This window comes from Microtus oregoni, unplaced genomic scaffold (assembly GCF_018167655.1).
Source record: "Microtus oregoni isolate MIOR12 unplaced genomic scaffold, Mior012 000040F_ref0000088, whole genome shotgun sequence".
In the NCBI taxonomy this organism is placed as follows: domain Eukaryota; kingdom Metazoa; phylum Chordata; class Mammalia; order Rodentia; family Cricetidae; genus Microtus; species Microtus oregoni.
Genome location: NW_024543207.1, coordinates 16,883,364 through 16,898,286, shown reverse-complemented (window position 1 = coordinate 16,898,286; position 14,923 = coordinate 16,883,364). Strand labels below are relative to the sequence as shown.

Sequence of the window (14,923 nt, the reverse complement as noted above, 5' to 3'; positions counted from 1 at the left end):
CTGAGTTCTTTGGTCTGAAAGTGTTTAGGATGCAGGTATCTGGTTAACTCAGGACACTTCTTTCATAGTTTTCTACAGGAAATGTTACATGCAAGGACAGAGTCCAAACAGACAGCACAATAGACAACAGGAGAAGTTGAGTTAGTTCAGCAAAGAGTGAAGATTTTTGAAACATTACATATGTTAAGTCTTCAGGGATTTGCATTGATGTATAACCAATTTTAAATTTTAGCACCTGCAATGAATTCTATGTATCTATCTATGTATCTATCTATCTATGTATCTATCTATCTATGTATCTATCTATGTATGTATCTATGTATCTATCTATCTATCTATCTATCTATCTATCTATCTATCTATCTATCCATCCAAATTACTTATTCCATATGAAGGTTTTTCATGGTCTAAAGTGAGCGCAGGATCACCAATGCACTTGGTTAATAACACTACAATAACTTAACAACTGTGAAGGGGAAGAAAACTACTTGCAAATCCTAGCAAGGAAAGGCTACTTGTCTGGCATGAGACCTGATACAGTGCCTCATAACCTTCTTGCTGTTCCCAAAGTCCCATTGGCTCTCTGGAGTTGTTCTGGTTATATATTTCACAAAACAAGCTTTACAGGAGCATAAAAGATATTGGTTAGCCCCAGGAAACAAGGGGTGGAAGTATCAAAAACCTGACTGCCAAGGCCACTAAGAGAATGTCAAGTCAGCACTTCCCACGGTGAGCTTCTCTACCCTGTTCTCCCTCCATATCTCATGCAGACTGTGGCCAGCATGGAGAAGGCAGGCAAGGCGAGCTACCAGCCATCTTTAGTGCTCAGCTACCCCGACAGAAAATCAGGGTAAACAACATTGGGCATTTAGAAAAGAGTACGTGCCAAGGAAATTTTATTTGACATTTTGAAGTGTTAAAAGAAATATGAGCTCCTAAGGCAGAAGGAAAACAGAACCATTAGCTGGTCTTTTACTTCTTCTGCTGTTACCAGTTCACCTTGACAACAGTGCCCTTGACAACGGTGCCCGTTTCTCTGTCACCAACAAGTATCACATCCACATTGCACTATGTGTGGCTAGGACCCCAGCACAGGGAAGTCATTCCTTCCCTCAGAACAAGTGGGGTGATGAAAGTTTGCTAGGGGCAAGATTTTGTCATAGCTCTATGTTTAGAATTGGAAGATTCTTCAGTTTATTCCAGATGTGAATACTTAATTCAAGTACTTTAAATTTCCACCATGCCCTCCACATTCTCATTAACATGAACACTCGCACACCCTCTAGAGTTTCAGAGCCTTGGGGACCAGAACAAAACAGATCTAGTAATTAAGGAGCATTTGATGTTTATAAAACATATAGTGTCTACAACAGAGTTGATATTTAAAAAGGAATTGGTGTGTGATATCACCAAAACAAACAAAAAAACCAAACCCCACAAAAACAAAAAATAGAGCATTAAATGTTTCCCCATTTCATGTCTATACAACATGCAGGTTCTGCAAACCATAGGTTTGCAGGCTTTCCAGTGTAAAAAACATCCAGTGTTATCAGTGGATCAAGTGTGAGCATAGTCCCTAGTGTGTGCAGACTGCCTGGGGCTAGTGTCTATCAGGAGTGTGGAGCATCTCAGCACAGGTAGAACATCCAGGAGGTTTCAAGTCTGGCTCCTCAACTCTGGACTGTGGGTTGGGAGTGAGGCGGGGACTTACCACATTACATCCTGCACAGTCGGGCCCATTTTCACAGGTCCTACGACGGGCTTGAATGCCACCCCCGCACTGGGCCGTGCACCGCTCCCAAGGTCCCCAGCCTGTCCAGAAGACGTGCGGTGGGCAGAGCAGATGTTCATTGCAGTATCTGTGAGAAGGAAAGCCAGAGGAAAGGGAGACTGTTTAGTGCCACTGGAGGCCACCAGACATGTCGCTTCCCATCCCTGTGCCTGATGTTGGACAGATGGGCATGCTCTGTGTGAGGGGCTTTCTCTGAGTCTGCAGTGCTTGCACCATACGGGAGGCAGAGGGGTGCTGGCCATGCTGAGTGTGCACAGACAATGGGATACATGGCAGACAGCGAAGAGAATGCTGAACTCACAAGGCAGGATGGAACTTCCTGTGCAGCCAAGTAAAGGAGAAACAAGACAGAACAAAACCCTTCAATAGACACCCCAAAACAGGAGCAAACAGAAAATATCTAGGTAGGACATTTATCTGCTAGGCATAAACATCAAAAGGTAACGTAGGTTATGAATTCAAAGGCAGCACAGCCTTACTTGGAGTTTGTTATCTTTCAATCAAGTAAGTTGACGGTTTTCTGTTTTTTTTTTTGTTTTTGTTTTTTGCTTTTTCGAGACAGGGTTTCTCTGTGGCTTTGGAGCCTACCCTGGAACTAGCTCTGTAGACCAGGCTGGTCTCGAACTCACAGAGATCCGCCTGCCTCTGCCTCCCGAGTGCTGGGATTAAAGGCGTGCGCCACCACAGTTGACGGTTTTCTGAAGACAAAGATTTAAAGCATGAGCTTGGCCTGAGGGCCTGTGACACTTGCTGCTTAGCTTACATTTTTTAAGTTTTTCTTTTAGGTTCTCAGAACAACTTGAAGTGATTTCCCGTTAAGAGAACAGAGATATCTGGTGACTCTACTTCTGCTAAGGTTAGAACTATTTTAGAGTAGCTATTTCCACACTTTTACACATACATGCATGCTGCCAACTTTGAAGTTAAGCACCCCAACTTGTCTCTGGCTCTGTGATGATTTAAGTTTTCTGAGTCTTGAAAGCTATCTATGAAACGGAGGGAAGTGAGAGGGACAAACAAGCACACGAGGACAATGGACTGGTGTTCTAAAGTATTAGCACATACAGAAGAAGAATTTAACTGTAAATGTAGCAACATTCAATGACAACCTGGGTGATTTCCAGAATGACTTACACTCATTAGTCCATCTACTGATTCTGAACTTAGCCTCTCAGGAGTCTCAAACTAATAGACTCCCCCTCCTCACCCCCCCACCCCCCACATCTTTCTCACTTGCAAGGCCAACTTCCTTAAGAAATAGGCCACAAAGATTCAGTCCTATGGGCCGAAGCCCGTGCCCTTGGGGTCACCCTTGTTAACAACTGGATTCTGGAGAGTGCTGTGCACAGGCAGTCGCAGAGGGATTGCTGAATAGCTGCTCAAAGTCTCAGATGAATAGAGAAATCAGACACACTCTCCAAATGTGCACAGCACACGGCAGCCTTAATGAGTCAGGGTGATACCTTTATTATTTACTGCACACTGAGACTGCACTTGATACACCAATTAAAATGCATTCTGGAGTAGAAAAGAAGAGAAATGGTGACCAGAAACCACAAAGGGAATTGGACAATCGCTCAGCAGATGCTCTTGTAAGGTCCAGTTGTCTCCCATCAAACAAATGGGAACCTGATGGAGGACAGGAGACTTTGAGAATGAGTTCAGCATGTGAGGAGCAAAGGCCAAGCTGGAAGATGATGGGGGATGAAGTGTAAGGAGTCCTAGCTGGGGTTTTGGATGTTAATTAAAGGCAGAAAGGGAGAATCAAGCCAGAAAAGTAACCGTGTTGAGAGGAGAACAGAAAGAACGGCATGAACTAGAATGATGATCCACCTTTGCCAAATGGTAAAACCCCAAGAAAGTCTCACAGAACTCTACAAGGAAAATAGCACTATCAGAGTGAGATGGAAGTCCCATGCCTGGCACCTCATCCCACTGTTGGCAAAAGCCCTAAGACTTGAGAAACATTCTTAGCTCATTCTGGAGTCTGAATCTAGGGGAGGTCACAAGTAGGAAAAGCCAAAGTAAGAAACACTAACCACTGGAGTCTGGATGCAGCCAAGAAAGTGAGATACACTATAGGTAAGATAGGACGGCGGTGGAGAGACGGGTGTGTGTGTGTGTGTGTGTGTGTGTGTGTGTGTGTGTGTGTGAATGGATGGCACTGGGCATGGTGGAAACATCATAAAGTTACTGTGTGATGCACAGAAGAATAATCAGGGAGTCCAGAGCTAGCAAGTGCTCCAGGGAGAGCCAGTGGGCAATGTCATGGCTGAATGAGCCTCAAGATACTCAAGTACTACTCATGGAAGCAGGTTAGTGTCTCCAAACGTTGACATATTCAGTCAACAATGGCCCTGTGTATTTGTCACTCTTTGTCTTTTTAGACAAATTTTACCATAGAAAAATATGTGGTATTGCTCTCAAGATGGCAGCACGTACAGCTGGGCTCTTTGGGTCAAAGCCACTGAATACTCTTATGTGTCCACCTGCAGAAGGAGGGATCATGTAGACAGGGGAAAGAGAGAGGGAGACATAGACACGAGAGAGAGAGAGAAAGAGACACTGAGGGAGACACAGAGACAGAGAGAGACAGACAGGCACACAGAGAGACACAGAGATAGAGATAAAGACAGACATACATACACACGAGAGAGAGAAAGACAGGGAAAGTATAAAAATGAGTTAAAAGTAGCAAGTCTCTCCAGAGGTCTGGAGTTACAGTAGGTAAATATTCATGTATATGTTGTTGCTTGGAGAGTTCCGGGAAGGAACTGCTATTTATTTTGAGAACAGGTTTTGAGAAGATGAGAAAATTCAGAACATTTCACATTTAATTCAAAATCTACACGTATAACTCACAAGAGGGAGAAAAAGAGAAAAGAAGACATCTCCCACTTACGAGCTGACTCGCTGATGTTTTAAACGGATGGGTTCTTTACTCTGCTTTCCCCTAGTTGCAGTTTCAACGAACACAGATATGGGTACTCATGGCAGGTGCGTACACACACACACACTCACACGCGCATACACACATACACACACACATGCATGCACACATGCCTGAACACACACACACACACATCAGAGAAGGCAAAGGAAATCCCACTAAGAATGCCTATAAAACCCTTGACTTTTAATGAAGAACACAGTAGTCGTGCTACCACATCCCCAGAGCCAAATGAATCAGCCTGCACAAATCCTTCCTTGTATTTGCCTGCAGCGGCAGCCACCTTGAGAATTCTCAGCATGTTATTACAGTTAAAAGTCTCCTGCAGGAGACTTGTGCATGGAACACTGGACTTTGAACCAGTGTTAATCAACTATCCCTTGGGCTGGGACTTGAGGCCACCAACAATCTCTCTCTCTCTCTCTCTCTCTCTCTCTCTCTCTCCAGTTCTCCAGTTCCTCAATGAAGCCAGCTACATGGAGATTTGAGGAGGTGATAGCCTGTAACAGGAATGGTCAGAGGGGGACAGAAACGACTGGGCTATCCCTGTATGCAGAATTCCAACTGAGTGGGGCTGGTTGGAGTCTGGACTCTGCTCAGGGCCTCGGGCTAGATCCTTCTCAATGATGAGAAATATTTTCTTCCTGAGCTCCTTTACCTAACCCACACTCCTTAGAGAGCTGTCTAAGTAGCAGTAATGCTGCTATCTCTGGCTGCATAGATAGTTACTAATTACGGAAAAATATTTGCCCAGTGGGCCAGCATTTGGGTCCCATTTCACCAGTCCTCTGGATTTAAAACAACAGGCTAATGTCTTTAGCTCTTTTGGGTCTTCAGGGTCTGAAAGCAGAACCACAGACACATTTTATGATGCATTAAAATAAAGATTTTAATTTTTCTCATGACTGCTGTTATTTTACATTTAGAAACTAACTAATAACCTCACATTGTCTCTCTATAAATCGTCCATTTTTCCATAAACCTACTTTCTTTAAACATATGGTATTCTATAATCCCATCGAGGCTCAAGAACATCACCAAATTCATCTTCTTATGTTTTCTTCTAATCTGACTGAGTTTGTGCTTGTTCCTCATGACAATCTGTCAGCCTCACGCCGTTGAGGCCTTTGAAGGAACTGCTTTTCTTGGTTCACATTTCCTTGTTATCCCTTCACAGGGCCATCCCGGAAGAATGAAGTCCTTTATGGCACCAGAGAACTGTGCATCCACTGAACACACCGTGAGGTTTAAGACAGCACACAGGAGAGAATAGTAACTTCCGCAGTCAGCATTGCTTCAGTCATCACAGAACAATAGCATTTCCGGTAAGAATCAGATACATTCTCGTGAGGCCCCGAGACCTTGAGAACATATTGCGCAGTCTCTGAGAGGAGCCCATGCTTTTTACCCTTCAGAACTCACAACTCATGTGCCCCTCTACCAATGCTCACACCAAAGGGGAGATGCTGTCCCCAGACTGCCTTCTCAGACCAACTGCCTTAGTCTGCGCTGCTCCCCAGATGCACTGAGCTCCTGTCTACTCCTGCCTTAAATTCCTCTCTCCACCCAACCATATCACTCCTGTCTCCACCTCCCTAGTGCTGGGATTAAAGGTGGGTGATCCCAACTGCTGGGAACACCTTTGTATGAGTTCTGTTTCTCTTTTAGAGTGGATCAGATTTGTGTAGCCCAGGGTGGCCTTGAACTAACATAGATCTGTCTGCCTCTGTCTCCTGAGTCCTGGGATTAGAGGAGTGTGCCAACATTCCTCGGCCTCTAGTGGCTTAGCTCTGCACTCTGATCTTCAGGCAAGCTTTATTTGGTAAAATAGATCAAATATCGTTACAGTAGGATAAGCTAAGGACCTAACAGTGGCCTCAAGTTCAGATACACTGAGAAACTGAGGCCCTCATCCTAACAGCCCCATCAGACATGAAGGCTCCCCATAACAGTACAAACAAGGAAGCAGACCCTGGTCCCGGTGTGCCTCAGAGTACCAGGCCAGGGCTTCTTTAGCCTTCCAACAGCTTCCATCCAAAGAGACAGGGGTGTTGTGTCCTGGTTAGGAGCTCACAGGTGCACAAGTGATTTTTCACAGTTAAGTGTGTCGTCTTACGTGCACTCTAAAACTGACCAGGTACCACAGAACCCAGTGCTAATGAAAGAAGCACCGATAAGAGTATTGAAAATGGCTCGGAGACCCAGAAACAGGTGGGTGTGAGAATTCTGAGAAGCAGAGGCAGCAAAAATTCTAAATCACTTTATACAGAGTATTACAAATTTAGACATTGTTGAACCCAATGGGAGGCAGGTAGAAGGAAAGAGAATGAAGAACTGTAACAGAATAACAAAAGAGACAGCTCAGTTAGAAAGTAGACAGACAAGTGGAATAGAGACATCTCATCAGTTATACGGCAAGCATAGGAGAGGATGCTCAGCATGAGGGAGATGTTAGGAGAATCCAAATCTAAACCACTTCTACATATCAAGTGGAATGGTAGAAACCCAAGCCAGCAATAGTAAGCATTAGCAGGAATGGGGAGAAGCCAGACTCTTGAGCTCTGTGGTGTGACGAGACCATGGTGAAGCCACAGTGGAGGGTAGTCTAGTCCCCCTCTGAAGCAGAACATACTAGCATCGCTTCCACTAGGAGTTATTTAGACAAAATAATTGGAACAGCAAGTCAGTGTTCATCCTAACAGTGTTTAAATAGGCAAGGGGAAGAAATGCTCTGAGTCCATTGATGGGCAACTGAACAAGCAGAAGGCAGTTGTATGCCATACATTCAGAAAGGGGCTCCATTCGGATACACGCTGCGACGTAGATGGAGCTTGAAAACATTATGTAAGTGAGGCAAACAAGACACCAAAAGGCAAACATTTCAGAGTTTCAATTACATGTGACATACAGAATGTGCACATTAATAGGCAGAACAGCCAGCAGGGTTTCCAGGGGTATTGAGAATGGAGGTACGGAAATCATTACTTAGTGGTAACGAGAAAGTTTTGGAAATAGGGAGATGTAATTTTTGCATACTAATGTGAGTTTAATTAATGCCAATGAATTCTGCATTTAAAGTGGCTAAGTGGCTAATTATGTTGTTTGTATTTTGCCAAGATAAAAAAATATAAAAAGAAAATAGGACAGTTTTTATTTTTTTAAGATAAGTAGTTAGGAGAATGTGGCTACAGAAAGCTACAGAGCTTTCAAAATTCTCGTCTATATTGATATGAGAAATAGGACTTTGAAGTGTGAAGGAAGTCACCCAGGTGAGGACATTTCAGAGCAAAGTGCTAAGGTATCACTGGCTTCTTCTTCTTTTTTGTCATGTCCTCAGAAAAACGTTTATTCTTTGGGTAGTAAGTAAACTAATCACCTTGAACATGCTTGAACATGTCCTCTTTTTTATTTCACTTATTTACTTTATTTTTAAAAAACAGTCTTTTATTTTACATATCAATCCATCCGAGTTCCCTCTCCCCTCCACACACCACCTTCTTCCCCCACCCTACTCCCCATCTATTCCTCAGAGAGGGTGAGTCCTCCCATGGGGAGTCAACAATGTCTGTCACATCGCTTAAGGCAGGACCAAGGCCCTCCCCATTCTTGCAGCTCACAGGACAGAAAGAGAAAACACAAGGGTGGACCATGAAAAGAACAAGGGCCAACTGGTATCTGGATTAGACTTTGCTGATAGCAAAGGAAAAAAAATCTTCTAAAATTAAGAAATAACTCCCAAGCATTCAAGTACTATGTCTTAGTCACTGTTCTGTTGTCGTGAAGAGAGACCATGACAACGGCGATTGAAGAAGGAGGCACTGAATGAGAACTGGCTTACAGCTTCAGAAAGCTTAGTCCATCATCATCATGGCAGCATGCAGGCAGGCACTGGAGTTGTAGCCTAAACCTACATCCTGATCCATAAGCAGGGAGTGAGGGGGGAGGGAAAGGGAGAGGAAGAGACAGACTGACTATGCCTGACTTGGGCTTTTATTGTTTGTTTGTTTGTTTATTTATTTATTTATTTAAGATTTCTGTCTCTTTTCCCGCCGCCACCTCCCATTTCCCTCCAGGGCACTTGATTGACTTGGGCTTTTAAAATCTCAAAGCTCATCCCCAGTGATCGACTTCCTACAACAAGGCCACACCTACTCCACCAAGGCCACACCTACTCCACCAAGGCCACACCTACTCCACCAAGGCCACACCTACTCCACCAAGGCCACACCTACTCCACCAAGGCCACACCTCCTAATCCTGCTAATCCTTCCAAAGAGTTCCACTCCACAGTGGTTAAGCATTCAGATATATGAGTTCACAGCGGCCATCCTTATGTAAAGCACGATCTGCTGCCAGGGAAAGCTGGGGCGTGCCTGCTTAACCTCTTGAGTAAAGCTCAGAAAGCTTGAAGAATAGGGGCAGACTGTGAGCATGCATAGAGTCCATGAGAGCGCAAGAGCAAGGGGGTGCCTCAGGGACCCTCCTCGTCACCCTGAGGAAGCCTAGCAAGCTGCCAGCTGTTGTGTTATCATCCCAGCAGGACTGTGAGGCAGCGGAAGGCTGGATGGAAAAGATCTGGAGCTGTGCCTTTGGTTCGGTAGCGAAACCCCAAAGAGGTTTACATAAATCTTTTAAAGCTTTTCAAGAGTTACGAGACCTGGATAGAGGTGGGCAGTCCTTGGGCTTCCCACAGGTCAGGGAACCCTGATTGCTCTTCGAGCAGATGAGGGAGGGGGACTTGATCGGGGGAGGGAAATGGGAAGCGGTTGTGGGGACGAGGCAGAAATCCTTAATAAATAAATAAATTAAAAAAAAAAAAGAAAGAGTAACTTCAGCCGGGCGGTGGTGGCGCATGCCTTTAATCCCAGCACTCGGGAGGCAGAGGCAGGCGGATCTCTGTGAGTTCGAGACCAGCCTGGTCTACAGAGCTAGGTCCAGGACAGGCTCCAAAACCACAGAGAAACCTGTCTCGAAAAACAAAAACAAAAAAAAAAAAAAAAAAAAAAAAAAAAGAGTAACTTCAGCAACTTAGATGGAAAGAAACATGGGAGCTAATAACAAATGTTATTGAGTAGCCCAAATTCTATTGATAGAAAAAGGCTGACGCAAGTTTCACCAGCTGCAAACATCTGCTGCCTTTCTGGCAAAAGGAACTGAGCTAAGAGCTCACAAGGCTGGGCCGAGGTCCATGGCACAGGATGCCTTTATCACAAGCATCTCCCAACCGTCACCTGGCAACACTGCAGGGGTCCTGCGGAAGAAAATTTAGTGACTCCCATTTCTACTATTATTTTTGAAAAGGAAATGTGCACAGCTGTCATCTGTTGCCCACCCCTCTGCTGTATAGTGTGAATGTTGCCGAGAGGTAACTTGTCTTTTTTTGTTTTTGAGCTCTACATTTTCTCCGCTCCCCTCCCTGCCTCTCCTCCCCTCTTCATCCCTCCCCCAGCGTCCTCAAGCTCCCAATTTACTCAGGAGATCTTGCCTTTTTCTACTTCCCATGTACATTAGATCCATGCTTGTCTCTCTCAGGGTCCTCATTGTTGTCTAGGTTCTCTGGTACTGTGATTTGAGAGCTGGTTTTCTTTGCTTTATGTTTAAAAACCACCTATGAGTGAGTACATGTGATAATTGTATTTCTGGGTCTGGGTTACCTCACTCAAAATGATGTTTTCTAGCTCTATCCATTTTCCTGCAAAATTCAAGATGTCATTTTTTTTTTCTGTGTAGAACTCCATTGTGTAAATGTACCACATTTTCCTTATCCATTCTTCGGTCGAGGGGCATTTAGGTTGTTTCCAGGTTCTGGCTATGACAAACAATGTTGCTATGAACATAGGTGAGCACATGTCCCATGTCCTTGTGGCATGATTGAGCATCCTTTGGATATATACCCAACAGTGATATTACTTTTGAGTGGAGATGATAGACCAAGAAGCGCTACTGCAACAGGGCCTCAGACACACCTGACTTAGGTGGCAGCACTTTGAGCTTTTGGGGTACAATTGAATGGGATGTGGCATTGGGAACCCTGCAAACAGATGAGCAGCATTCTACAGATGGAAGGGTTCAAGCTACGTGAGGATAGAGAACTGTCTGTGAGCAACAGAATCTAACAAGACACCAGTGAAACCTACCCTGTCATGCCACAATCCCTTTCTCTGCAGTGTGGGCAGGGCCCAAGATTTCCTTGTTACTAAGCCACTATGGCCAGATGAGGTTGTGTCTTGTGAACATAGCAATTAGTTCATAAGTTCAGTTTGTAATGAGTTAGAGGTCACGCTAAGAAGGCTCACTTGTGAAGGGCTTGGGGCAGTATCTGACTGACAACTTGGAAGCCTTGACATGAGGTCCCTCTGACAGGGTGGGACAGCAATTGCACATTGTTTACATTTGGGTCAAAGGCGCCATAGTGACAAAGCAGTAGAAACTAACTCAACCGGATTTTGATACTTGCAGCAATGTTTGCCGTATACTGTCTTATTGGTGACTTTTGGAGAATTGGTTCCTCAAGTAGGCTCTCAAGAAATTCATTCCGAAGAAGTATTAGAAGTACAAAGAGCATTCATATATTCTATAGCACATGTGAAAAAAGAAGTTGTGAAAATCCAAGGAAATTTTACTTGGGGGTAAAATCTCCCATTGGATTAAGCCACACATTGAAAACTTTTTTGCATAAATTATTAGCTATGTTGACAACATTCACTGAATTTTTGGAGAGAGTTTAGTGCTATTTAAATATCATAAAAAGTAGTGATTATTTCATTTGCTTGATCCTAGAATCCTGTACCCCCCTCTCTCTTAATCCATCATCAGATATCTCCACCACCAGGATCTGGATGAGTTTTCCTGATGTGGTGATCTCCCCATGTAACATGGCAATACATTTAAGAACTGTTTGGTTAACAGAGACCAAGGCACATCAAGTATTTGGCTTTTCTGAAATTCCTGTTGCCCTCTGGAAAGCATACTTAAGAGAGGCATCCATTTATAATAACAATACACAGTCCACAGTCTTACATTCCATCTCTTTATTATTTGAAGTAAAAAATTTCCTCTAGTAAGCAATCCCTTATCTAATGCCCCAAAACATGTCTCCTGTAAATGCAGAACATGTTAGGTGTGAGACAGCCAAACAGTCTAGCATTGTTTTTAAACTCTTTTCTGAAAGTAAGGCTTTCTGAAGTCAAGTGGAGGGACAGAAGACGGCACATGTAGCCACAGAATTATACAGCCTTGGCCTTCCTGTCTTTTCAGCCTGGGGAAGAAGATGGTGTCTGTGCGGTGCATGGACACCAGGGAAGTGTTTGCACAGACAGATGCGATTTTATCTGAATGGGACACATAGTGTGATGATTCACAGTGTTGAAACCTTCCAGCTAGTTTAAAATCATGCAAGTAATAAGAAGATGTTTCTGTATTCAGCTTTCTCACCTATCAACTGGTGTTAGATGGAACACTACAACCCTATCAAGACTGTCTCAGTGGACCATTTCAAAAGTGACAAATCCTGACATGTGTGGCGGTACCTCCCTCTAATTCTTAGTCAAAAGGAATGAAATCTTAATTAGTAAGTAAGAAACTTGATGAACAAAGAAGCAAAATGGTCTTATTTGTTGTTTTCAAAATGTATCCAACACCTACATAAAAGAAAAGTGAGCCTGTTTCTGTTCCCAAAAGTCCATGGCCACAGAGAGATAAGGAATTTTTATGAGACTCCCTGAACCCATGACACTGAGTAGGAGCTTACATCTTTTTATTAAAAGGCACTGGGAGCCATTCAATAGGATGGTGTGTGTGGGGGGGGAGGGGGTACACACATGTGTGCATGTTGTGATATACTAAAAGTAACATGAACTTCAACTGCAAGTTTTCCCTCCCAACAGTGACAGAATGGAATATGCATTCAGTAGGCAAGGGAGAGAAAAGATCAAAGAGTAGATTTTGCAGACAAAGAAAAGTGGTTAGTCCTATAACCAAACAATTAAAACAGCTTGTTGGATTCACGTCTATGGTGAAATGTCCTGATGGGGTCCTGAAGAGTCAAAGTCTTCCTGGGAAGCAATTTCCACTATAGAGGGTACGGCACATGGCTCATGAGGGATGCTTGTTCGCAGACTAGAGGGTAGACAGACACATCTGCTCCTGCGTTTGTTCTCACTGCCTGCACCCCAGTCTCATGGGGACATCTTTATCTTACCTGCCCTCATCACCAGGACCTCTAGAGATTGGTAGCTGTTGAGACAGGGCTAACCTAATATCTCAACAACTATCCTCCAGTAGGCTCATATGCTGGGTGCACAGACAGCCAGCACACAGATACCCTTAGTTCCTAAGCATCCAGTGACGTGAGAATGGATTCCCTGAGTCAGTTCAAGCATGCAGGGAAAGGGGACCAGAATGAGGCTCTTTGTGGGGAACCTTTGGTCAAAATTGAAGGGTGTCAGAAAAATAAGGTGCGGTTTAGCTTAAAAGAGGAATTCCATAGACAAAAACCAAGCTAGACCTCCAAGGGAAACTGGCCATACCGGGATGGCAGGAAGCAGGGAGATGCTGGCATAGGAGCCCAGCTGGCACCTACCTTTCCTCCCGGTTCTGGCCCACACACACGCGGCCTCCATGCCTGGGTGTGGGGTTGCTGCAGGAGCGTTGCCGCACCTGGAAGCCAATGCCACAGGTGGTGCTGCAGGGTGACCAAGAGGTCCAGGGAGTCCAGCCTCCATTCCTGTGGGAGAAGAAGAGATTCCATATCTCAGTCAAGCCAGCTCAGACTCTGGGCTCTGTCTGCTCTGACCGCAAGTGCTCTTGTCCAGTGGGTGGACTATTAGATTGTGTGGGACCACAGCCTTTGGATGGAGCACAATGGTCACTTCTGCTACTGTGAGGTCCCTTGCAGTTGGCCTCTGATGTGAAAGCCACAAATCATTCCAAACTTGCTTATTTTGTCTGAAACACTTACGAAACTTTAGTCATGAGAAATTCAAACTTTAGAATGTTATTTTACTGCAAAGTATTTGAAATGAGTCCTAAACCTATAGAATTCCCAATTTTACTTGACTCCAATCACATCCATTATAACCTGTGAACAGTATCCCTGAGACAGAAAAATTACATAGAGCACGTTCTATTGAATCTAACACCAGTGAGCATGCGTAGCCCTATAGGCAGTATGCATGCCAAGGACAAGTAGAACCTTCCCAAAGGGGTGATATTTAATACAGAATCATAAATTCGTGTGTAACTGTGCTATTGAGCTATTGTACATACAGAATAATACAGTCATACTAAGAATAAAAGAAAAACAAAATGATCCTATTTCACCAAAGTTGCTTACAAAACAGATTGCTGTTGACACACACTATTTCACTAGAGCAATTTTTCATATAGTGATAATAAATTAAGAGTCTTTATAATTTAAATATCTCCCATAGACGTTTCCCTGTGCTATTAAAAATACGTTGTAAGTACTTTATCATTCTGAACATGAGAGCATTCATTTTAGTGCATGACCCAAGCTCCTTTGCATAATGCATGTGGAAACTCTGTTTTAAGATTCATTTATTTATGCATTTATGTGTTATCTACATGAGTATCTGCACACCAGAAGAGGGCATTGGGGTCCTCTGGGACTACAGTCACAGATGGTTGTGAGCCACCTACAACCGTGTGGGTGCTGGGAACTGAATACAGGATCTCTGGAAGGGCAGCCAGGGTTCTTAACCCAGGAGCAAGGTCCAGCCTTAAAACTCCTATTAGCTAATCACAAAGGCATCCCCACAGGTGTCCTGTATCCTCAGCTGCTGGATTTTCATTAGCTCAGAACAAGATCAGTTTACCTAGCCTTTATTTTCCCTTCATGCATTTCTTTAAGACACAAACGTATTATATGGTAACACTGAAGACATAGGATTAAATATATAAATTAAAGTAACTAACAGTTATTTAAAATAAAATTTTCTGAGAAATTTAAAATATATTTTGGAGTTTTACAATTTACCAGCTAAAACCTAGCACTTAGAGGAACAAAGCAGATACTGTTAGATTAATGTGTGGCAAATTGTTGATTACTGATAATTTGGTTAAAATGATACAAACCCTCATATGTTCCTCATAAAAATAACAAGCCAGAGCTCTACACACTGTGAAAGCAATTTGCTAGATTATTGGAACTTTACAACAAC

At 43.7% G+C, this 14,923-nt stretch overlaps 1 protein-coding gene across 4 annotated transcripts in view; it reads right to left on the bottom strand.

The window, feature by feature from the left end:
• Positions 1–14,923, bottom strand: part of Sema5a (semaphorin 5A) — a 432,322-nt gene that overhangs the window by 52,882 nt on the left and 364,517 nt on the right. For all 4 annotated transcript variants that reach the window (XM_041632016.1, XM_041632019.1, XM_041632017.1 and 1 more), the window contains 2 exons: positions 13,324–13,467; positions 1,712–1,859 (listed from right to left, as the gene is read on the bottom strand). In XM_041632016.1, coding sequence (XP_041487950.1) covers positions 1,712–1,859; positions 13,324–13,467 — 292 coding nt within the window. The remainder of the gene's footprint in view (positions 1–1,711; positions 1,860–13,323; positions 13,468–14,923) is intronic.